Consider the following 26,517-nt stretch of genomic DNA (forward strand, 5'->3'; position numbering starts at 1 on the left):
TATGGAACCAACACAGCAGGCTCCCACCCACCTCTAAAGAGATTCAAAAACAATGCCCACAGCCCCTAAGGCTAAAAGACGGACAGACGTTAGGATTTTATTAGTGTTTTGTATTATTTAACTGGGTTTCTCTTGATTCTCCTCTGTTCTGCATGTCAAACTGTCATGTTGAACCAGCTCAATTCCTTAATTGTACAAGACAGATTTGTCAAACGTGTTGCACCCAACTTATGCCACTTTTCTCTCCTGACCGCTCAGACAAACCTGGGAAAATACTTTTGTCATACTGCGACATTAAACCTTGAAGAAGCTACAAGTGGAATGGTAACTGTATGGTGACATAACTAGCCTTTCAAAACCCTCCCATGATGGAGTGTACTGTAGTATTCGGGTGCATCTCAATAGTCAGAGGTGGCTTCCTCGCCTCCTTCCCTTCTCACTGATCTGAAAGCGATATGGAAGATGCTTACCAGGACTTGCTTTCATTCAGCTGTCAGCAGAGCAGATGAAGGAAAGGAGGAAATGAAGCTATTGCATGCGTCCTAAATGGCACCATTACATAATAGGGTGCCATTTGAGATGCAGAGTTAGAGATGCACCCTTTAGTGTTTTAACCCCTCCAGGCAGGCTCCCCTGTCTTTCTTTCCAATCACAAGTTCTCATCAGGGCGTGCCAAGAGAAGATGCTACCGGAAGACCTCTGTCTGTAAATCCTGTCCATTGTATAGCACAGATGTATAGAAATGACATGCCATGGACACAAACATCCTGTCATCTCTTTAATAATAAAGTCAAGTTTTTTAACAGTTTGTACTTCGTTTTTTTTTTGTCAGCATCAGGGGTGCATTCTAAGTAGACTATAACAGGGCCTTTGTCTAAAAAAGCAAAGTATTTTCTAATAAATTTAATTTAATACATCACGCTCCCGGTGAGTTTTTTTTCTTGCAGGACGCATTCAGAGTTAATGCCTAATTAGTTTGAAGGATGCATGTGACTTGGCCATTGTGCTGGAGCTAGAGAACGCATGCGAACGCATGTGAAGTTATACGGTGGAAATCCACGATATAGCAGGTAAGTTTACTTAAATAGTTAATAACATCGAAGTGATTTTAGAAACTTGGAATGTAGTCGACATACGGGGCAGACTTCAGATAATGTTTTCTAGGTAGGTAAAACGCACAGACTTGTCAATGTCAATTCCCGCTTGTTTGAATCTAGTAAGGACATCATGTTTAGACAACTGGTCATGGTTAGAAAACAAACAATATTACAGGTAACTGGAGTATACAGTAGTAGCTACACTTGTGCTAGCTAGACACTTCCAACGAGCTGTCTTGAGATATTTGAGGTAGAATGAGTTTGAGTATTTAACCACGTGGTGGCGGTGTAACTCAATAAATGCGTGATAATGACGTTTAGTACTGATTCATTGATTGATCGCTCATGTTGATCTGTGAAACCGTGGATTCACTTTTCTATCCACAATATCATACGTAGTCAGCTCTCATGCATTTTGCTGTGTGTTGGAGTAGAATAGACAGTCACAGAGCAGCTTTATTAAGTTGCGATATATTTGGTAGGAGAGGTGTCACAATGGCAATGGATGTCTCACTGCAGCCTGGCTTTATTTGGACACGTCACAAGACCCATGACACTATTTCCCCCCCCCATTGAGATGAATGGTGTTCTTGTTCTTGACACTAACTCACTTTGTTTCATTATTATCCCTGTTGTCTGTGTTCTGGTGCCTGTGTGTCTGTTGCTGGTGGCAAACTTAATTAGCTGATCTCGGGATCAGTATATTTAATAAAATGCTTTATAGCTCTGATCCACTACAGTCACTGGCAGGCGGAGTGGAGGAGGGGGTGAAAGACCATGTAAGATGACATGGATCAAACTCTCCTGCTGGTGTAGCCGGCAGCCACATCACACAGTCAGAGAGAATGCAAATGCGTGTGGTCCCTGAAGCAGCCTTTCATGTCACAAGGGCACTACTTCCCAGCTCAGTAGCCTGTAGGTGCAGGCTATAAATGACGTGCACAATTACTGTACGCTACAGTGCTTCACATTTGATGTGTGAAGTGTAACTGCTAGCGGTTAAGACTGTTGGGCCACAAACCGAAAGGTTGCTGGTTCGAATCCCCTAGCGGACTAGGTGAAAATATCTGCCGATGTGCCATTGAACAAGGCACTTAACCCTAATTGCACCTGTAAGTCGCTCTGGATAAGAGCGTCTGCTAAATAAAACAAAAATAACTAGGTCAGTGTTGCTGTTGTTTAAATGTGATGTTCTGGCCTGCAGCAGCCATCTTGAAGCAGAGGATACCAAGCTTTGTTTACACACAGATCAACCTTAGCGTTTACCACACTTTGGTTTTTATCCTCAGTTGATGATATATACTAGCTATACAGGTCACTTTTAGTGGTGTTCTTGTACAGTTTACACACGACCTGTGAATTCTGGCTGAATATGAGATGTTAGGCTTATCAAAGTCACTGAGGTAATGGATCTGTGTCTCTGTATTACTCTGGAAGCTCCCTACTGACCCTGTGATGAACCTGCGGGCGTGATCATCTGGCAGACGATAAAGTGTAGGACAATGATGCATAGTGAACTAGGTGAGAGTGACCATATAAAACTCATGAGGGGTGCAGCCTCATGCCTTCCGCATCACACACAGCTGCTTAGCGAAACAATGAGGGATTACATGAATGATTATCAATTAAGTAATATTCCCTTTTTCATGTACAGTATTAGAGATGAATCTCCATATTATCTTCTAAAGTTCCCATTTGCACCTCATAATGACTTGATTCTTAACTGTAAGAACTGTGTTCAGAATAATTCTAATCTCCTTGATTTGTGACTGGTTGCAAATGAATGTTTTCCCACTTTGTCGTGGGGCTGCAGAGAGGGATTCTGTGCATCACAATCAATGACTCATGGCTTCGAATTAGCATAGAGAGTGAAAATGGCCTAAAGTCATTGTATTATTTGTCCTTACTGCACGATGTTGACCTAGTTTACAGTAGCAGTGTAATCAGAGGGGCTCCATCTTCTAAGAGACGTTTTATGAATTCAGGTTGTTACGCTTTCTGGTATTGTCTGACTAAGTGTTTGGGCAGAGCAAGGAGGAAAGTTTTCTTAATCCAGACCGCGAGACATTTAAAAAAAAATTATATTTATATATATCTTTTTTACTCCTTTTTTCTCCCCAATTTCATGGTATCCAGTTGGTAGTTATAGTCTTGTCCCATCGCTGCAACTCCCGTACGGACTCGGGAGAGGCGAAGGTCAAAAGCCACGTGTCCTCTGAAACACGACCCAGCCAAGCCGCACTGCTTCTTGACACAATGCCGCTTTACCCGGAAGCCAACCGCACCAATGTGTCGGAGGAAACACCGTACACCGGGCGACCGTGTCAGCGTGCACTGCGCCCGGCCCGCCACAGGAGTCGCTAGTGCGTGATGGGTCAAGGACATCTCGGCCTGCCAAACCCTCTCCTAACCCGGACGATGCTGGGCCAATTGTGCACCGCCTCATGGGTTTCCCAGTCACGGCCAGCTGTGACAGCCTGGGATCAAACCTGGGTCTGTAGTGATGCCTCAAGTACTGCGATGCAGTGCCTTAAACCGCTGCGCCACTCAGGAGGCCCCCGAAAATTGATTTGAACAAACAATTGGTCCCCCAAAAAATGTGTCCCTCCATTGAATTTCAAAATCCCGATGTGGCCCTTGAGCCAAAAAGTTTGCCCACCCTTGTCCTTTAGTGTCCCATTCAGTCGAGGCCAGTATACAGGTTTGTGAGATACTTCAAATGTTTGGGAAACTCCAGTTAGATTACCGGAGTAAGCTGTGGAGAGTTGTTGGACGGGGGTATCGGGTGGGGGGTTGGAGGGGTTGTATCAGCTGTTGTCACACCACTCCTCAGCTGTCTGGCCTGAGGTCAGACGGGGGGTGTGGGGGGAGGACAGACCCACTTAAAGGGATGGTTCACCCACATTTCCAAACAATAGATAATCTTAAAGTACATTTTTTGAGCTAAGCAAAGACAGTGGCCAGGTACACAATGGATGGATTGCTGTCTTACCTTGTCCATGGACTAGCTTTGGGAGAACTATTCCTTTTAAAGGAGTAGTTCACACCAAAATCAAAGCTTGTCAGAAGTTTCCATACCTCAGAAGTGCTCTAAAAATTCAGCTGAATTTATATTCCAGGCAGATGGAGATACATTGTGCAGAAAAGGCACTTTGTAACTTCCTATCATGGGGAAATAACCTCAGTCTGTCATAGACCATACATTTATATTACAACTCTGAACATTTTCCATAATGAAATAAGTGCCTGGTGTACTGTAGCTGCCATTCCCTCTGCCTGAGTCTGACTGTCTCTAGAGTATTGGCTCTGTTGTGTGATAATGAAGTGTTTCCCCAGACAGACCGAAAGAGTCGCACAGAGAGCCTGCTTGTGAAAGATGGGCATCAGGGAACCATTGACTACCCAGGGATGTTGTACTGGGTGATTGGCTCTGTAAATCCCAGTTTGTTTCTATGTGATAAGAGGAGGGTGGAGAATACCCAGTGTATGTCTGGCTGCAGATCATGCTATCAGATGTGGTAGGCCAAGGCAATAGAGTTGACTGAGGAAAGAGAGAGTCCTGAATCTGGACTAATGCGTCCTTTATTGTCACAGACTTGGTTTGGTGCTGCTGTGGAGGAAGTGGACAATGGCATTGTTCACAGTGTGCTCACATCGTAAACTGTCTGTGGGTGCGTGTGCGTGTGTGTGTTGGTCCCTGAGCATGCACAGATTACACTTGGCTGGCTGTTGGTATAATTAGCGCAGCAGAAGGTGATTGATGGTCTTACACAGCAGCCAGCGCTGTGCTCCCTCCATCCCCCGTCCCGGGTCCCACCCCTCTCTTCCTCTCTGCTGTCTTCCGGACGTACCACCACCACACCACCACTAAGATGTGTTCCCCAGTCACACACACAGTCACAGACAGACTGGCTGAGGAGTGGAGGAATCAGAGGCACTGGTTGGACCAGTGTGGCTTGGTTTGACTCATTTAGACTTGAGTTGGAGAGACTGGAATACACACACACACACTGAGCGTAGCTTAGTGCGACCTGGCTCGACTTGGGGACTCCGGAACACTCACCCACGAAGCTGCATACACACACACTATCTCCGTCACACACTCTGTCATGTCTCTGGCGGAGTTTGTGCATCAGGGACAGCTGCAGGAGGCTTCATCACATCTGTTGTCCAGACTGGGTCAGGTCCTACACAGCCTGTCTGTCATTGTCCTGGCCCACGGAGCTACAGACAACCTCAGCTATAGCTACAGACGCAAGAGCACCTACTGGGACCGCCAGGACACAGGTTAGGAGTCTGTGTGTGTGCGTGTGCATCGGACCCTGGGTGTGCTTCTATGGGGTGTTCTTTTGTGGACTGTTTGTGTGCGTGCATAAGTCTGTGTGTGTGAAACACTGTTGTCGGTCTGTGTTTACAGAAAGCTACAGTCAGTTTGACATGGCTGCTACAGGAATCTCCCTGCAGCTACTTGGGTGGTTTAATGAAGTGTAGTACTTGCCCTCGAGAGTTCATTGCATCACTTGACCCTGATATCTAGCTAATGAAGATGATGGTGCTGACGGAGATGGCAGCATCGCGACTTCCTCTTATTAAAAAACTTTGCAGTATTTTTTTTTACATTATTAGCTCAGGAAATGTTTTGTGTCATTACTACAGCCGGGAAGAACTATTTAGTATTAGAGTGACGGTGACTCACCAGAACCACCAGCATTACGACCAGGAATACGGCTTCCCTGGAACAGATCCTTTGTTCACTCACCCCAGAGCAATTTAACTTATTCCGGAGGCCGACCCAAAACATCGCCGGCGGAAGAGGCATTTGAGGAGGCCTGCTGGTTCGACTTAGGAGGTGCGCACACCACCCACCACTTTCGAGTATATTACTCGCTAATGTTAAGTCTTTGGATAACAAAGTTGATGAGCTTAGAGCAAGGATTTTTTTTCAGAGAAAAAAGGATCCTGTAACATACGGGATACTCTGTCGGAGTCAGTAAAGTCAGCAGGATTCTCAGTACATCGCGCAGACAGGAATAAATATCTCTCCGGCAAGCAGAAGGGCGCGGGGGGGGAGTGTTTCATGATTCACGACTGATGGTGTAATTCTAGGAACATACAGAAACTCAAGTCATTTTGTTCACCCGACCTAGAATACCTCACAATTAAATGCCGACCATTTTATCTCCCAAGAGAATTCTCCTCCGTCATCGCCACGGCCGTTTACATCGCACCTCAAGCCGAAACCTCGACGGCCATCAAAGAACTCGACTGGACTTTAAGCAAACTGGAAACCACATATCCTGAGGCTGCATTTATTGTAGCTGAGGACTTTAACAAAGCAAATCTGAGGACTAGGCTGCCAAAATTCTACCAACATATTGACTGTCTTACTCGCGTAACTAAGACTCTCGACCATTGCTATTCAAATTTCTGGGATGCTTACAAGGCCCTACCCTGCCCTCCTTTCGGCAAATCTGACCACGATTCCATCTTGCTCTTCCCATCCTATAGGCAGAAACTCAAACAGGAAGTGCCCGTGCTTCGTACTATTCAACGCTGGTCTGACCAATCGGAATCCACGCTTCAGGGTTGTTTTGATCACGTGGACTGGGATATGTTCCGGAAAGCGTGCGAAAATAATCTAGACGCATACACGGATACAGTGACTGAGTTCATAAGTGTATAAGAGATGTAGTACCCACTGTGGCTATTAAAACCTACCCTAACCAGAAACCGTGGATAGATGGTAGCATTCGCGTGGAAATGAAAGCGCAAACCACCACATTTAACAATAGCAAGGCGGCTGGTAATATGGCAGAATATAAACAGTGTAGTTATTCACTCCGCAGGGCAATCAAAGAAGCTAAACGTCAGAACAGAGAAAGTGGAGTTGCAATTCAACAGCTCAATGTCAACAAAACAAAGGAGATGATCGTGGACTTCAGGAAACAGCAAAGGGAGCACCCCCTATCCACATCAACGGGACCTCTGGTTTCTATTCTGGTTAGACCCAGTTTGCGCTGTTCTGTGAAGGGAGTAGTACACAGTGTTGTACGAGATCTCCAGTTTCTTGGCAATTTATCACATGGAATAACCTTCATTTTTCAGAACAAGAATAGACTGACGAATTTCAGAAGAAAGTACTTTGTTTCTGGCTAGTTTGAGCGTGTAATCGAACCCACAAATGCTGATGCTCCAGATACTCAACTAGTCTAAAGAAGGCCAGTTTATTGCTTCTTTAATCAGAACAACAGTTTTCAGCTGTGCTAACATAATTGCAAAATTGTTTTCTAATGATCAATTAGCCTTTTAAAATTATGAACTTGGATTAGCTAACACAACGTGTCATTGGAATACAGGAGTGATGGTTGCTGATAATGGGCCTATAGATATTCCATGAAAAATCAGCTGTTTCTAGCTACAATAGTAATTTACAACATTTCTGATCAATTGATGTTATTTTAATGAACAGAAAATTTGCTTTTCTTTCAAAAACAAGGACATTTCTAAGTGACCCCAAACTTTTGAACTGTAGTGTACATATGGGGCGGCAGGTAGCCTAGTGGTTAGAGCGTTGGACTAGTAAACGAAAGGTTGCAAGATCAAATCCCCGAGCTGACAAGGTAAAAATCTGTCGTTCTGCCCCTGAACAACGCCCACTGTTCCTAGGCTGTCATTAAAAATAAGAATTTGTTCTTAACTGACTTGCCTAGTTAATTAAAGGTAAAATAAATAAAACATATGAGATGAGTAATGCAAGATGTGTTAGCATTATTAACTGAATGAGATACTGTAGAATAGTATAGAAAACAGTATATACAGTGCCTTGCGAAAGTATTCGGCCCCCTTGAACTTTTCGACCTTTTGCCACATTTCAGGCTTCAAACATAAAGATATAAAACTGTAATTTCTTGTGAAGAATCAACAACAAGTGGGACACAATTATGAAGTGGAACGAAATTTATTGGATATTTCAAACTTTTTTAACAAATAAAAAACTGAAAAATTGGCCGTGCAAAATTATTCAGCCCCCATAAGTTAATACTTTGTAGCGCCACCTTTTGCTGCGATTACAGCTGTAAGTCGCTTGGGGTATGTCTCTATCAGTTTTGCACATCGAGAGACTGACATTTTTGCCCATTCCTCCTTGCAAAACAGCTCGAGCTCAGTGAGGTTGGATGGAGAGCGTTTGTGAACAGCAGTTTTCAGTTCTTTCCACAGATTCTCGATTGGATTCAGGTCTGGACTTTGACTTGGCCATTCTAACACCTGGATATGTTTATTTGTGAACCATTCCATTGTAGATTTTGCTTTATGTTTTGGATCATTGTCTTGTTGGAAGACAAATCTCCGTCCCAGTCTCAGGTCTTTTGCAGACTCCATCAGGTTTTCTTCCAGAATGGTCCTGTATTTGGCTCCATCCATCTTCCCATCAATTTTAACCATCTTCCCTGCCCCTGCTGAAGAAAAGCAGGCCCAAACCATGATGCTGCCACCACCATGTTTGACAGTGGGGATGGTATGTTCAGGGTGATGAGCTGTGTTGCTTTTACGCCAAACATAACGTTTTGCATTGTTGCCAAAAAGTTCGATTTTGGTTTCATCTGACCAGAGCACCTTCTTCCACATGTTTGGTGTGTCTCCCAGGTGGCTAGTGGCAAACTTTAAACTACACTTTTTATGGATATCTTTAAGAAATGGCTTTCTTCTTGCCAGATTTGTGCAGTATACGACTGATTGTTGTCCTATGGACAGAGTCTCCCACCTCAGCTGTAGATCTCTGCAGTTCATCCAGAGTGATCATGAGCCTCTTGGCTGCATCTCTGATCAGTCTTCTCCTTGTATGAGCTGAAAGTTTAGAGGGACGGCCGGGATTTGCAGTGGTCTGATACTCCTTCCATTTCAATATTATCGCTTGCACAGTACTCCTTGGGATGTTTAAAGCTTGGGAAATCTTTTTGTATCCAAATCCGGCTTTAAACTTCTCCACAACAGTATCTCGGACCTGCCTGGTGTGTTCCTTGTTCTTCATGATGCTCTCTGCACTTTAAACGGACCTCTGAGACTATCACAGAGCAGGTGCATTTATATGGAGACTTGATTACACACAGGTGGATTCTATTTATCATCATTAGTCATTTAGGTCAACATTGGATCATTCAGAGATCCTCACTGAACTTCTGGAGAGAGTTTGCTGCACTGAAAGTAAAGGGGCTGAATAATTTTGCACGCCCAATTTTTCAGGTTTTTATTTGTTAAAAAAGTTTAAAATATCCAATAAATTTCATTCCACTTCATGATTGTGTCCCACTTGTTGTTGATTCTTCACAAAAAATTACAGTTTTATATCTTTATGTTTGAAGCCTGAAATGTGGCAAAAGGTCAAAAAGTTCAAGGGGGCCGAATACTTTCGCAAGGCACTGTACATATGAGATGAGTAATGCCAGATATGTAAACATTATTCAAGTGACTAGTGTTCCATTATTAAAGTGGCCAGTGATTTCTAGTCTATGAATATAGGCAGCAGCCTCTAATCTGCTAGTGATGGTTGTTTAACAGTCTGATGGCCTTGAGATAGAAGCTGTTTTTCAGTCTCTCGGTCCCTGCTTTGATGCATCTGTACTGACATCGCCTTCTGGATGATAGCGAGGTGAACAGGTAGTGGCTAGGGTGGTTGATGTCCTTGATGATCTTTTTGGCATCGGGTGCTGTAGGTGTCCTGGAGAGCAGGTGGTTTAGCCCCCGGTAATGCGTTGGGCAGACCTCACCACCCTCTGGAGAGCCTTGCGGTTGTGGGTGGTGCAGTTGCCGTACCAGACGGTGACACAGCCCGACAGGATGCTTTCAATGCAACAGTTTTCAAGTGGGCTAACATAATTGCAAAAGGGTTTTCTAATGATCAATTAGCCTTTTAAAATGATAAACTTGGATTAGCTAACACAACGTGCCATTGGAACACAGGAGTGATGGTTGCTGATAATGGTCCTCTGTACGCCTATGTAGATATTCTATTAAAAATCAGCTGTTTCCAGCTACAATAGTCATTTACAACATAACAATGTCTGAATGGTAGTTTATATACAGGTTTTTTTGTATGCTATTCTACTGTATCCGTTCTGTATCCGTTCCACTCTGACATCGCTCGTCCATATGTATATAGTCTTAATTCATTCCTACTTAGATTTGTGTGTATTGGGTATATGTTGTGTAATTTGTTAGATATTACTGCACTGTCGGAGTTAGAAGCACAAGCATTTCGCTACACCCGCAATAACATCTGCTAATCACGTGTATGTGACCAATAAAATGTGATTTGATTTAATGGTTAACCTCTCTGGAACCACCCTGTGAAGAGCTGAAACCGTTGTAGAGGTCAACATGCTGAGAGTATTTCCTATAGTGTTGTAGTTACAACTACTGGCCTCCCTTCACAAGCTTTGTACACTAGATAGTCTCTGTTGTGTGTGTGTGATTGGGTCAGGATGGCAGCTAGCCATTTCTGCTGCTGGTCTAAGAAGAGAAGAGACAGAGCTGCAGGAGCACTCAGGTCAGTGGATCTGCTGCTGGTCTGAGAGCTGTAGGAGCACTCAGGTCAGTGGATCTGCTGCTGGTCTGAGACAGAGCTGTAGGAGCACTCAGGTCAGTGGATCTGCTGCTGGTCTGAGACAGAGCTGCAGGAGCACACAGGAAGGTGGTTCTGCTGCTGGTCTGAGACAGAGCTGTACGAGCACTCAGGTCAGTGGATCTGCTGCTGGTCTGAGACAGAGCTGTAGGAGCACTCAGGTCAGTGGATCTGCTGCTGGTCTGAGACAGAGCTGCAGGAGCACTCAGGTCAGTGGATCTGCTGCTGGTCTGAGACAGAGCTGCAGGAGCACTCAGGTCAGTGGATCTGCTGCTGGTCTGAGACAGAGCTGCAGGAGCACTCAGGTCAGTGGATCTGCTGCTGGTCTGAGACAGAGCTGCAGGAGCACTCAGGTCAGTGGATCTGCTGCTGGTCTGAGACAGAGCTGTAGGAGCACTCAGGTCAGTGGATCTGCTGCTGGTCTGAGACAGAGCTGCAGGAGCACACAGGAAGGTGGTTCTGCTGCTGGTCTGAGACAGAGCTGTACGAGCACTCAGGTCAGTGGCCCGAGGTCAGTGGTTCTGTGAGTGGCAGTGGAATATTCCTTTTTGGTTTGTTTCAGGTTAGTAATGTTCAAGTGTTAACGTCACGTTGGAAGACTGATTCGTTGTGTTTGTGTTCTATGATTCAGGTGGCTCTGTTGGTTGGGACAGGGGTTCTTGTAAAAGCACTAGTGTGGGTTGGTTTCCTGTAGGTGCTGGTACTGTGTTTTGTTTCAGCCTCCCTGTCAGAATACTCTTTATTGTGAGTAACTGAGTAAGAGAGATGGATACAATGTGACTGGAACCTTACAGGAGTCTTGTTGTGTGGAGAGGTCTGTTTCTGTTGCACTGTAGCTGAGTAAGGCAGTCAGGTAAATCCAGCTCAATGGCAGAAGTGAAACCGTGTGTGTGTGTGTGTGTGTGTGTGTGTGTGTGTGTGTGTTGAGGCGTAGCACTCAAGGTAAAAAAAACTCAAAGGGACACACAAGGCGAAGTGGAGAGAAAGACCGACAACGCGCTCAGAGCGACTCATTTTTACTGCAGCTGTTTGGAAGGTGGGAGAGAATGAGGGAGGGAGAGAATGAGGGAGGGACATCATAATATAGAGGTGTGAAGAGAGGATGACAGAGCTGCACTGGTTCATATCTCTGTGACAGGTGGTGATGAGGACGGGAGAGAGTGATGAGAATATGAAGGAAAAAGAGGAGAAGATGGGAGAGAGGGATGAGATGGAGGTGTGTTTGCAGTCCAGCGGACACAGAGGAGGAGGATGTGTCCACATCTCTCTGGAGGAAGTGAAGAGCTTCTACCGGTTCTCACAGAGCTGTCAGCGGCTGCATAGTGAGTGTGTGTGTGTGTGTGTGTGTGTGTGTGTGTGTGTGCATGTGTGTGTCATGCGTAGCTAGCTCTTACTCTCACTGCTTTGAGACAGTGGTGAAAGTGTGTTTGAGTGAGCCTCTGTGTGTTCACCGTGCACCTCTGTGTACTGTACTGTGTGTGTATTACCCAGGGTTGTATGTTTACAGTGTTAAAGGGTCTGTTCAGCCACCCACCAGAGTGTAATAACATACAGTACATAACCTTGTAATGCTTGGTGGAGTTTCTCATCATGGCACTTATAAGCACTGACTTAAACATCAGCCTATTGGTCAACTCTGAAGTGATGCGTTACTAGATGAGGCTGATGTGTGTTCTATGTGCCAGGAAGCAGGAACTACATGTTGTGTTTGAGACGTTCGTCTCCTTTTCACTGTAGTCCGTTTTATTGCACAAGGCAAGCTGTCAGGAAATGGATCCCTATTGTGTTCAGTGGTAATTGTTAAATGGTTATATCCTTATTTGCTCAGGGTGTTGCTGAATATGCGTAGGAAAGGATCATAGGAGTCAGTGTTAATCCAAGCCCCAGCTGAGCTATACTATTATAAAGTGCATATTTGCCTGAATATTTTGACATGAAACATTCACCCTGCCTTGGACTGCAAAGTCTGTTATATTTTTTTCAGCTTAAGACTTAATTTTAGCCTCATTGACGTGCACCTCAGGGACTTGGATTGCTGTGTCATGCTGTCAGGGAATGGAAGCTATTTAAAGGTATAGTTCAGCCCAAAGCCAAGAGTTTGTCAGATGTTCTTCTACCTCTGAAGCCGTCTGAAGTTGAGCTTCAGAGTTTGTTTTCCACACGCCGTCTACTGGGTAGAATTCGCTAAAGAGAGAATTCTGCAGGCACCCGTCCTAAACAAACAGGAAAGATTGGCACCATGTTATTGGATGGCATTAGACGGTGCCAATATTTCCATTTCATTTCAGTCTTTGTATGCCACTCACATTTCTGCATTCATTTCCCATTGACATCAGTCAGTGGTGGTCGGTGCCGTTTAAGATGAGGGAGGTCGATTCATTTTTTTTTATGAGCATGGCCTTATGTCTATTACAGCATGTTGGATGACTGTCATTCATATTGCATTCACCCAGTTCAATGTAACATTGATATGTTTAGTCTACCACATGACACTCTAATCTTCCCTATACCCATCATGAGATTGTTACAACCTAGCCTATGAATAAAAGTTTACAACATAGGTGAACAGGTCAAGATTAGAGGTCGACCGATTATGATTTTTCAACGCCGCTACCGATTATTGGAGGACCAAAAAAGCCGATACCGATTTAATTATTTATTTGTAATAATGACAATTACAACAATACTGAATGAACACTTATTTTAACTTAATATAATACATCATTAAAAATCAATTTAGCCTCAAATAAATAATGAAACATGTTCAATTTGGTTTAAATAATGCAAATACAAAGTGTTGGAGAAGAAAGTAAAAGTGCAATATGTGCCATGTAAGAAAGCTAACGTTTAAGTTCCTTGCTCAGAACATGAGAACATATGAAAGCTGGTGGTTCCTTTTAACATGAGTCTTCAATATTCCCAGGTAAGAAGCTTTAGGTTGTAGGAATTATAGGACTATTTCTCTCTATACGATTTGTATTTCATATACCTTTGACTATTGAATGTTCTTATAGGCACCTTAGTATTGCCAGTGTAACAGTATAGCTTCCGTCCCTCTCCTCGCTCCTACCTGGGCTTGAACCAGGAACACATCGACAACAGCCACCCTCGAAGCAGCGTTACCCATGCAGAGCAAGGGGAACAACCACTCCCAAGTCTGAGTGAGTGACGTTTGAAACGCTATTAGCGCGCACCTGCTAACTAGCTAGCCATTTCACATCGGTTACACCAGCCTAATCTTGGGAGTTGACAGGCTTGAAGTCATAAACAGCGCAATGCATTGCGAAGAGCTGCTGGCAAGACGCACGAATGTGCTGTTTGAATGAATGCTTACGAGCCTGCTGGTGCCTACCACCGCTCAGTCAGACTGCTCTATCAAATCATAGACTTCATTATAATATAATAAACACACAGAAATACGAGCCTTTGGTCATTAATATGGTCGAATCCGGAAACTATCATCTCGAAAACAAAATGTTTTTTTCTTTCAGTGAAATACGGAACCGGTCCGTATTTTATCTAACGGGTGGCATCCCTAAGTCTAAATATTCCTGTTACATTGCACAACCTTCAATGTTATGTCATAATTATGTAAAATTCTGGCAAATTAGTTCGCAACGAGCCAGGCAATGAACGCAAGAGCAGTGACACAATTTCATGTTAGCAGGCAATAGTAACTAAATATGCAGGTTTAAAAATATATACTTGTGTATTGATTTTAAAGAAAGGCATTGATGTTTATGGTTAGGTACATTGGTGCAACAACAGTGCTTTTTTCGCAAATGCGCTTGTTAAATCATCACCCGTTTGGCGAAGTAGGCTGTGATTCAATGAGAAATTAACAGGCACCGCATCGATTATATGCAACGCAGGACACGTTAGATAAACTAGTAATATCATCAACCATGTGTAGTTAACTAGTGATTATGTTAAGATTGATCGTTTTTTATAAGATAAGTTTAATGCTAGCTAGCAACTTACCTTGGCTTCTTGCTGCCCTCGCGTAACAGGTAGTCAGCCTGCCATGCAGGCTCCTCATGGAGTGCAATGTAAGGCAGGTGGTTAGAGCATTGGACTAGTAACCAGAAGGTTGCAAAAATGAATCCCCGAATCCCCCCTGAACAAGGTAGTTAACCCCTGTTCCTAGGCCGTCATTGATTATGATGATAATAATAATAATAATAATGTGTTCATAATCTGACTTTTCTAGTTAAATAAAGGTGTATAATTTTTTTTTTAAATTCAGCAAATCGGTGGCCAAAAATAACGATTACCGATTGTAATGAGAACTTGAAATCGGCCCCAATTAATCGTCCATTCCAATTAATCGATCGACCTCTAGTCAAGATGATCATTTTTTGTAATCAAGGTGACAGACAGTGACACATTCATAACCGCCTTGCACACTCTTGCCTGCATCTAGCTGATCTAGGGCATAATCATTAGTCCAACAGTTGCAAACAAGAGTTTCTATTGGACAAATTCGGGTATGTTTATCCCCGTTTCATTCCGTTTGCTTCCGTTTTGAGAAACGTTTTTCAACAGAATCGGCGGAATGAATACACCCCTAATCACACGCAAACACAGTTCACTTCCATAGCAGCCACATACAAACAGCATGATTACGCTTGTGGACGTTAGTGCACAACACATCAGCTGTCTGTGACCAGGCAAAAAAAACTTTCCAAGCCAAAGCTTCATATCATAACTACTACGCACAGCCTTCATAGTTGTCACCATATTATCTAACATTATAGTCAACATAGCTAATAGAACTAACACATTAGTAAACCCGCTACAATCATGCAGTACAGTGTACAGTCAGCAAGTACTTTCAGCTACACCAGCAGGCCCTGGTGGCAATAAATTAATTAAACTAAAGGCTTACCTTGACTTGGAAGAGTTCCAGTGTTGGATAGCCATACTAGCTAACATAGAAGCCTTCTCTGTTTGAATAGGCTAATCTAGCTAAGTAAGTGAAAGCTAGCTAGCTCTCTCTCTTGCTTCTCCTTCATTTTTGAAGAAATGTAATTGTTCAAAACTGATCAACTATTGTCTTTCTCTCTCTTTATGTCAACTACTCACCATATTGTATGCACTGCAGTGCTAGCTAGCTGTAGCTTAGTACTGAAAGCATATGTGTCACGGCTGTTTGAAGGATCGGACCAAAATGCAGCGTGTTCGTAGTTCCACATATGTTATTTAACGTGAAACTGAAATGCAGTACACTAATACTTGAAACACAAAAACAACAAACCGTGACACAGAGAGAAAACACACTACTCAAAATATAATCACCCACAACCACAGGCGGGACAAACATCAACATAAATATGACCTCCAATTAGAGGTAACGAGGATCAGCTGCCTCCAATTGGAGATCAACACCAACATAGAAATCCAAAACTAGAAACTGAACATAGAAATACAAAAACAGACAAACACCCCCTGTCACGCCCTGACCTACTCTACCATAGAAAATAACAACTTACTATGGTCAGGACGTGACAATATGTTCATTCTCTGATCCTTTGATTGGTTGGACAAAATGTCAGTTCATGCTGCAAGAGCTCTGACAGGTTGGAGGATGTCCTCCAGAAGTTGTCATAATTACTGTGTAAGTCTATGGAAGGGGGTGAGAACCATGAGCCCCCTAGGTTATGTATTGAAGTCAATGTATCCAGAGGAGGACGGAAGCTAGCTGTCTGTCCTCCAGCTACACCATGGTGCTACCCTACAGAGGGCTGTTGAGACTACTGTAGACCTTCTTGTCAAAGCAGTGTGTTTTAATCAATTATTTGGTGACACATATTTGGATACATTTAGTATAGTTTTATTAAAAAAATTATAGATTTTTACTGTTTCACTTTTTATTTTTATGAAATTCACTGAGGAGGAGGGTCTTCCCCTTTCTCCTCTGAGGAGCCTCCACTGACATCCAGGCATGGTTTACTTAAAAGTCAGAGTTTCAAGTGTGGATCTAAAGGTAGGATTCAGCCCTAACAACACGCTATGGGCCGGTTTCCCAGACACACATTAAGGCTAGGCCTGGATTAGAACTCATTCTCAATGGAATCTTCAGGACCCGTATTCATCTGTGTCCAGAAAACTGTCCCGATACATTTTCCACCACTTTTGTTCTGTTACACCTCAATCCCATGACCATGATTCTTAGTCATTTATATTTCAGTTTCCTTTTCATCTCATAGAACACCCTCTCTATCTGTCAATGTAGATTTTGGTTTCCTCGTCCCAGCGGTGACCTTCCCCTGACCTCTGAACCTCACTGTGACCCCTCTGTAGCGCTCTGCAGCGTCAGCATCTCTAAATACTGAACAGCCCAGGCCCAGACACTGACACATAGGCTACCCCCTTCCTGTCCTATCCTTTATCCAACTCATGTTACTCGAGTCCAGTGTAGACTGTTGTGTGCGTCCTTTGGTATTGTGCTTGTGAAAGACTGGATATGTTTTTGACTCAGCTACAGTAATGTGATGATGCTTTCTCTGTCAGACTTGGGTAAGATTTCAGTGTTTGTCTTGCTAAGAAGTGGCATGGATAATGGTGTTTTTTTGTTGTTGTCTGTGCCTGATTGGATGCTATCGATGGTTCTTTATGATTGAGCAGGGCATGTGCAATAGGTGTTACATTAGGTTGACTGAATTATCTGTGAAATGTTCAGATGAATCATTGTCCACCACGAAGGCTTGTCTGATTGTTTTGGCTGTGCTCTTCTCTACCTCTATCCAGTTCTCTTTCTGTTTGTTGTTCCCTCCCTTGTTTTTCCCTTCCATCTTGTCCGCCATCTGTTCTTCCATCCCTCCTTTCCCAAGTTGTCTGTCTTTCAATGTAGTCGTATACTAATCCCAACAGCTGGTAATCCCAGGTGTGTCAGGCTATTGATAGTGTTTTATACATGATAAATGTTGAAGTATGATTATTTCATCATTATCCCAAATATGTGTTACGACGCCCAGGTTCCAAGTAAGATAGCTTGATAAGAACACACACACACACAAGCCTGCCTGCCCTGGCAGCACCACCCAGGCTGCTGGTGAGGCGGACGTGACTGGGAGTGGGCAGGAACAAGCAAATTGGCCTTAATGACCGTCTGGCATTCTGAACTGATGCACATAGTGACAGAGAAGGATATAGAGAGGTTGAGAAACGGAGACAGGGAGTGACCAGCCACTCCCTTTGGTAAACAAATACACATACAGTGTCAGAGAAATATGAAAGATTGGTTGTTGTTCTCTTGTACTATAAATGATCTCAAAAGCAACATTTAGTTGTTAGGTGTTTTCCTGTCTGATGGTTTGACAGCTAAACTAGAGACGAGTCTAATCCTTTATTGACTCAGTGGACGGTCTATTATTGTCTTATGAGTCCTACATGTCCCAGTGTTCCCGCTCTAGAAATCCCCCAGAGATCACGTCAGTTCTCAGGTGGCTGTTCTCTTACACCTACACAGATCCCACATGCCTCAAGTCACACCTCAATGTTTCTTTTCCTGGTAAGTTTATGGGGGTAGGGAACAAATGGTGTTTGAATAAAGAGACGGGGAAAGCCCGGCATAAACAGTCAATCAGAGCAGTTAGTCTGGGTCCAGTCTCCACCATGCCCCCCCCAGACCCACTGTTTCATCTCAGGCCACTAAAAGGACCAGTACATGTTTATCAACCACAACAATTACTTCCTTCAACTGAACAGGCCTGGCAACGGTCAGCACTAATCTCATGTTATCAGTCACGTTATAAATGAAAAGTTGACATTAACCGCCTAGATCACGTGTCAGACTCATTCCGCAGAAGGCCGAGTGACTGCAGGTTTTCACTCCTCCCTTGTACTTGATTGATTGCGTAAGTAGTAAAGGAACTCCCCTCACCTGGTTGTCTAGGTCTTAGTTGAAAGGTTAAAACCTGCAGAAACCTGGTCCTCCACGGAATGAGTTTGACACCTGTGGCCTAAGTACTAAGCTCAGTTGTCAACAAGTTCCATCCAGAATAAAGCTAGTATGTTTGACCCTTGGATTACTTCAGACAGGTCGATTTCCCTCACCCACAGCACCAGCTTCTGTCTCACACATAATGTACACACAAACACACACTTCAGTTGTTTCAGAGACCGTGGGGACCCCACCCATAACACAAACATCAAGTCATGTTAATAGTACCTGGCTCAAGCTGCTGTCAGTCTGTATTTATTTCCATCAGTCAACAACAAGACAATCAATCCTCTATTATTCAAATGAAAGCAAACGATTCAGAAGGAAACTGCATCACACAGGTACAAGTGTTGCACGTAATGCAAACAAACCGAGAGCATTGTACCAATAGATTGGTCTACATTGTAAACATTGACAGAAGCATTTAGTCCAGGAGTGTCAATGTTTACAATTTACAACATAGCAGGCCAGGCATGGGTCACTACTAAGTTGCCTAACAATCTGTTTCTTGGAAATGAAATGCTGACAGGTCTGTTGTGCACCATGCCCTGTCAATAGACGCCTCATGTGTCCCAGATCAATCCAGCAGCCACAGGAAACTGGCCGTTTATAAACTACCACTTCCTTTCCTAGAGACAACATTCAGTGTCACACAGATCACACACTGGCCCTGTCTACTTCCCATCTTCTGCCCTGGATTTCATATCAGTTATTAGGTCAGTTTAGATATATGAGATGAGACGCACCCCTACAGTGGGACCATGTGACAGGAAGGCTGTCAGCCATCCCATAATACAGTAGAACAGCTGACAGGCTGAATCTCCATATGCTTCCTGGTTCCTGGGACTGTCCCGGCAGTCTACTTTCATCACTACGCCGGCAGAGAGACAATGTAAAAGGATTTGGATCAGACACACTTGGGGGTGCTTCCCAAGTGGCACCCTATTCCCTTTATGGTGCACTACTTTTGACCCCCTATATAGGGACTAGGGAGCTATTTGGGATGCAAGCTTGTTTACTCCTGAGTCTGTCCCTGTTGACTGACATCAGATGTGTTTGACTAATTACTGTGGGGCCTGGATTGATGTCTTTCAAAAGTAATTGACGTGACGCATATTGTACGCATATTTAAGCGTAGCAATTACTCAAATAGCATTACCTATGTTATTGGCATGTTTATTATGAAGTTATTATAATGTTGTGTAACAGGAGATAGATAAGTATTGGGGAAGGGACGGGGAAAAGATTGAAAGGGAGGGATGGAGTGGCCCTGGGGCAGAGAGACAGACGGTAACAGGTAAAATGATCCTTTTACATTATCCCATGAGACCACAGTCATTTGTCTGCTGTAGTCTGGGAGCCAGAACCAGCCTGACAAGAGAGGCTAGGTTGCTGGTAATACTCTGTCTCTAGATATATCGGACTGTGGGAGTCTATAGGACACAGACTGGAGAGAGAGATGGGATGAAACCAATTTTACCCTTTTAACCCCGTCGTCCCTTATCTCTCAGTCAATTCAGTTTTTACATTAAATGGAAAAACCTAATGCCACCCTGTCTGAATACTGCCTGGGATTATACAACATCCTGTATGTAGAGGGGTCTCCTAGTCTGTTCTGTAGTCTGTTCTGTAGTCTATGTGGAAACATGTAGCACTGTCAGATACATGACTTCATCACTAGGTGGCCATCTCATAAAGGACCACAATGACAATATAAATAGAACTAAAAAGGAAGTACCGTAAATTCCGGACTATAAGCGACAACTTTTTTCCCAGGCTTTGAACCTCACGGCTTAAACAATGACGCGGCTAATATATGGATTTTTCCCGCTTTCAATTAACAACAAAAAAAACAAAAAAAACATTCTGTGACATGCTCAGTTTTTTGGCGGCATGAAGCTTTCATTAGACCAATGAAATTGCCGAACGGGTTAAGGTCAAACAACTTTTTTGTTTACTGTTTAGATTAAATCGAGCGCGCTCAAACTTCCCATCATTCTGATTACGGTAGTCATTTTGTCACCCTCATCATGGCAAAGACACGGAGAAATGCATATGATGCAGCTTTCAAGTTGAAGGCGATTGATCTGGCTGTTGGAAAAGGAAATAGAGCTGCTGCACGGGAGCTTGGTCTTAATGAGTCGATGATAAGACGTTGGAAACAGCAGCGTGAGGAATTGACTCAGTGCAAAAAGACAACTAAAGCTTACTGCAAATGTTTTATTTTTTGTTACAAGCCGTGTTTCGTTAAAGCCTGTGTAAAGTTGATTTGTTTCAATGTACCGGTGGGCACCTGCGGCTTATAGACATGTGCGGCTTATCTATGTTCAAAATAATATATATTTTTTTAATTCAGTGGGTGCGGCTTATATTCAGGTGCGCTTAATAGTCCGGAAATTACGGTACATGATTCTGTCCTCTCCACCATGGCCAGACAGACGGTTGTCTCGGATGGATGGATGTCTGGATGGATGTCTGGATGGATGGATGTCTGGATGGATGGATGGATGGATGGATGGATGGATGGATGGATGGATGGCTGGAGCTGGATGGATGGATGTCTGGGTGGATGGATGGCTGGGTGGATGGATGGCTGGGTGGATGGATGGCTGGGTGGATGGCTGGATGGATGGATGGCTGGATGGATGTCTGGGTGGGTGGATGGATGGAGCTGGATGTCTGGATGTCTGGGTGGATGGATGTCTGGGTGGATGGATGGATGTCTGGGTGGATGGATGGATGGATGGATGGCTGGCTGGATGGATGGATGGATGGATGTCTGGGTGGGTGGATGGATGGATGGATGGATGTATGGGTGGGTGGATGGATGGATGTATGGGTGGATGGATGGGTGGATGGATGGATGGATGGATGGATGGATGTCTGGGTGGATGGATGGATGGATGGATGTAGCGTGAGTCGGGTTGGGGGGGGGTGTTGATTGCCATGTGCGATGGGATCTGTGTAGTGAGTTAAGGGGATTTCCATACTGAGTGCTGTCTGTGTGTAACACGTCTCAGCTAGAGTCTCGTATTACTTCCTGAGGAGATTAGCCCACTGCTTCACTATCTCACTAGCGTGCCTGAGTCATGCACCAAGTCTGGACTTTTATGTCAAGGAGAGGCTCAGCAGATAGGACCACCGGCAATTAACACTGACCGTAAACATTCTGCATTTCACATTTTCTAACACAGTTTGCCTCATTGGCAGTAAAAGTATCAAAACTCTGTAGATCTATGGCTAAGTACACACACACACCACACCACACCACACCACACCACACCACACAGACACACACACTTCACAAGGGGGGTCAGGAGACAACAGCTGTGTGAGACGAGGTTAATGTCAGGGGTCCAGATCACCTGGTGTCTTCTGAGTGTCTAGAACAGAGCTGGTAAAGGGGAAGACTGGGAGAGAAATCTACAAGCTCCTCCCTTCTTTCTCTCTCTCGCCCCTCCTCTTTACACCCCTCTCGTCACCCCCTTCTCTCCCTCCCGCCAATGTGCCCTCTGTTTCAGCAAGGTTTTGCTGTCCTCCTATTTTCACTACAACACATGTTTTCCTCTCTGTAGTGTCCAGGGTAACAGACAGATGGTGTGTGAGGGAGGGGGAGAGAAAGTGTGGAACTGTAAAGATTTGTGTGTTTTTCCTCTGAATACAGAACCTATTGGTTTATTCAGTCCCATCAGTAATGGCTCACTTCTGTTTGCCTGCTCTCTGTGTGTGGCACTATGGGTCCCTTGCCCTCCTCCTGCTGTGTGTGTGTGTGTGTGTGTGTGTGTGTGTGCGTGTGTGTGTGTGTGTGTGTGTGTGTGTGTGTGTGTGTGTGTGTGTGTGTGTGTGTGTGTGTGTGTGTGTGTGTGCTAATATACACTAAGTGTTCAAAACATTAAGAACACCTTCCTAATATTGAGTAGCACCCACTTTTACCCTCAGAACAGCCTCAATTCGTCAGGACATGAACTCTACAAGATGTCAAAAGCGTTCCACAGGGATGCTGGCCCATGTTGACTCCAATGCTTCCCACAGTTGTCAAGTTGGCTGGATGTCCTTTGGGTTGTGAACCGTTCTTGATACACAGGGGAAACAGTTGAGCGTGAAAAACCCAGCAGCATTTCAGTTCTTAACCCACTCAAACTGGTTCACCTGGCACCTACTACCATACCCCGTTCAAAGGCACTTCAGTCTTTTGTCTTGCCCATCCACCCTCTGAATGGCACACCTACACAACCCATGTCTCGATTGTCTCCAGGCTTAATAATTATTCTTTAACCTGTCTCCTCCCCTTCATCTACAGTGATTTGAAGTGGATTTAACATGTGGTGTCAATAAGGGATCATAGCTTTCACCTGGTCAGTCTATGTCATGGAAAGAGCAGGTGTTCCGAATGTTTTGTACTCTGTGTCGGTACCATTGACTTGCATTGGATTTGTGACACAAATGCAAAAAAGTTAGCATTTGAAACAGTGACCTTGTAAACAAAAGCAAAGAATGGGTTGCTGTCATACCTGGTCCATAGACTGCTTATACAGTAAGAAAGCCAATATGTAATGTGGGGTAACCATCCCTTTAACAATGGATGTGGGGATTCTTTAAATAGCATGAACAGCACCATCTAGTGGTCAGAACCAGGTAATATCAGGATGTTGGGTGGGAAATACATTACAAGGGATGAAGAAACAAAACTCCATACTACTTGTTAGACACAGAACCGATACTAAATACTCGTTGTTGAGGTGGGATTGGTGTGGGGGGTCCGTGGCTGGCTTTTGACCCATTTGGATTCCTAAACGACCCATTTTAGGGTTTGGGATTAAGGTTAAGTTAAGGGTTAGGGGTTAGGGAATTGTTTGGTCCCCACAAGGATAGTAAAACAAACGTGTGGTGTGTGTGTGATAGATCTAGGATCAGCTTAACACAAAACTGACCCTAGATCAGTGGGGGCAACATCCCTCTCCATATCTCTGGCTGCATAAAAGGCCATTAAATGTCATAGGTGGCATTGAGCTGGAGGCAGTCCCATACAGGCAGCTGCTCTGTGACATCATCACTCAGGCCCTGGCTCCTGATTGGATGAGGGGTATCAGACAGAGAGGGGTCTTCCAGAGGGCTGTGTGAGGGACGATGGCTTTGGTACCAACCACATTCTGTCTGTCACTCGTCTTTATCTCCCCTTGATCTGATCCCAGACCAGCTTACACACCGATTATAGATGTGTGAGGTGCACATGTATAGGCTTATCTGAGGGAATTACATCTGGTTGCTCTCTCTTTCTCCCTCCCTCCCTCCCTCCCTCCCTCCCTCCCTCCCTCCCTCCCTCCCTCCCTCCCTCCCTCCCTCCGTCTCTCTCTCTCTCCGTCTCTCTGTGTCTGTCTATTTCTCTCTCTCTGAGTCGTTTGTTTACGCTCTTTCAGTACCTGGGAGAGAGGGATCAGTGGGAGGTGTAATCTGAAACTGAGCCCAGTCTGGCTGAGTGTGTATATGGAGACAGAGGGGAGGGATGGGGGTGTGGTGTGTGTGTGTGCCGCCCAGCGACGGAGCGTTCAGAGTACCGCTGAAGTCTCAGCACTCAGGCTGTGGAGGAATGGACGGCTGTCGCTCACACGACCGCTTATTCTGAGAGTGTGTGTGTTTGGGAGTGTTCTCCCAGGGGGAGAGGGGGGACAGGATGGCCCTCAACCGAGTGGCCCTGCTCTGCCATGACATCACCAGGATGTGGCTGCAACTCAACTTGATAACAGGTAAGGTGTGTGTGTGTGTGTGTGTGTGTGTGTGTGTGGCAGGGGGGCGGTGTTTGTGACTGCCAGTGCATGTGACAGAATACGGTGTGTGTGCAGCTGTGTGTGTGACTGAACGGTATTGTCAGAGAGGTGAGGAAGTTCTACTTCAGTTTAATGCACTTTTTTTTACACTTTTTTTTAAATTTCAAGTTCTGATATTTTAGCTTTGTTGTCATTCAGTGTGGAAAATCTAAATCTGTCCCCCCCTCTTGCAAAAATACTCTATTTGCATAAATTGAAATACTGTACCAGCAGTTCATTGGTATCTGGTTACTAACAATCTTCAACTTCCAATGACTGTGTTTGTTTCCCTGTGCCAAGCAATCAGGACTAGATTCTAGTAAATGTTAAACAAGAGAATTCAAATGAAAACATCCCCCCCCCCCCCATATATTTTACAAAGTGGCTGTTTAAATTTGCATGCCTGTGCACACCCAGGCCGTTGCACAGTGAGAGTCTCTTGTCTCTGTTTCTCCACTGCCAGATGGACAGGCTTTGGCATAAAGTGGGTTTAAACTAGAGGTCGACCGATTCATCGGAATGGCTGATTAATTAGGGCCGATTTCAAGTTTTCATAACAATCGGAAATCGGTATTTTTGGACGCCGATTTGGCCGATTTTATTATTTTTTTATATATATATATATATTTTTTTTTAGACCTTTATTTAACTAGGTAAGTCAGTTAAGAACACATTCTTATTTTCAATGACGGCCTAGGAACGGTGGGTTTACTGCCTTGTTCAGGGGCAGAATGACAGATTTTTACCTTGTCAGCTCGGGGATTCAATCTTGCAACCTTACGGTTAACTAGTCCAACGCTCTAACCACCTGCTTTACATTGCACTCCACGAGGAGCCTGCCCGTTACGCGAATGCAGTAAGAAGCCAAGGTAAGTTGCTAGCTAGCATTAAACTTATCTTATAAAAAACAATCAATCAATCATAATCACTAGTTAACTACACATGGTTGATGATATTACTAGTTTATTTAGCCTGTCCTGCGTTGCATATAATCGCTTAGGTACACGTTGCTCCAACCATAAACATCAATGCCTTTCTTAAAATCAATACACAAGTATATATTTTTAAACCTGCATATTTAGTTAATATTGCCTGCTAACATTAATTATATGCAGCAGTTTAGGGTATATGCAGCAGTTTGGGCCGCCTGGCTCGTTGCGAACTGTGAAGACTATTTCTTCCTAACAAAAGTGCATTTGCGAAAAAAGCACAATCGTTGCACGACTGTACCTAACCATAAATAACAATGCCTTTCTTAAAATCAATACACAGAAGTATATATTTTTAAACCTGCATATTTAGCTAAAATAAATCCAGGTTAGCAGGCAATGTTAACCAGGTGAAATTGTGTCATTTTGCGTTCATTGCACACAGAGTCAGGGTATATGCAACAGTTTGGGCCGCCTGGCTCGTTGCGAACTAATTTGCCCGAATTTTACGTAATTATGACATAACATTGAAGGTTGTGTAATCTGTCTGACTGAGCGATGGTAGGCAGAAGCAGGCTCGTAAGCATTCATTCAAACAGCACTTTCCTGCATTTGCCAGCAGCATTTCGCTGTGCTTCAAGCATTGCGCTGTTTATGACTTCAAGCCTATCAACTCCCGAGATTAGGCTGGTGTAACCTATGTGAAATGGCTAGCTAGTTAGCCGGGTGCGCGCTAATAGCGTTTCAAACATCACTCGCTCTGAGACTTGGAGTAGTTGTTTCCCTTGCTCTACATGGGTAACGCTGCTTCGAGGGTGGCTGTTGTCGATGTGTTCCTGGTTCAAGCCCAGGTAGGAGCGAGGAGAGGGACGGAAGCTATACTGTTACACTGGCAATACTAAAGTGCCTATAAGAACATTCAATAGTTAAAGGTATATGAAATACAAATCATATAGAGAGAAATAGTCCTATAATTCCTATAATAACTACAACCTAAAACTTCTTACCTGGGAATATTGAAGACTCATGTTAAAAGGAACCACCAGCTTTCATATGTTCTCATGTTCTGAGCAAGGAACTTAAACGTTAGCTTTTTTACATGGCACATATTGCACTTTTACTT

At 44.1% G+C, this 26,517-nt stretch overlaps 1 protein-coding gene across 10 annotated transcripts in view; it reads left to right on the forward strand.

The window, feature by feature from the left end:
* The first annotated feature begins 976 nt into the window (after positions 1 to 976).
* LOC106575542 (guanine nucleotide exchange factor DBS) overlaps positions 977 to 26,517 on the forward strand; it is a 75,672-nt gene continuing 50,131 nt past the window's right edge. For 5 of the 10 annotated variants that reach the window (XM_045697809.2, XM_045697812.2, XM_082962943.1 and 2 more), the window contains exon 1: positions 11,744 to 12,038. In XM_045697809.2, the coding sequence (XP_045553765.2) occupies positions 11,861 to 12,038 (178 nt within the window). In that variant the 5' untranslated portion in view covers positions 11,744 to 11,860. Of the gene's footprint in view, positions 1,071 to 4,970; positions 5,385 to 11,743; positions 12,039 to 24,159; positions 24,406 to 26,517 lie in introns of those variants that run through there. The other 5 variants (XM_045697815.2, XM_045697816.2, XM_082962945.1 and 2 more) reach the window with 4 other exon arrangements.

This window comes from Salmo salar, chromosome 16 (assembly GCF_965601325.2).
Source record: "Salmo salar chromosome 16, fSalSal1, whole genome shotgun sequence".
Taxonomy (NCBI): domain Eukaryota; kingdom Metazoa; phylum Chordata; class Actinopteri; order Salmoniformes; family Salmonidae; genus Salmo; species Salmo salar.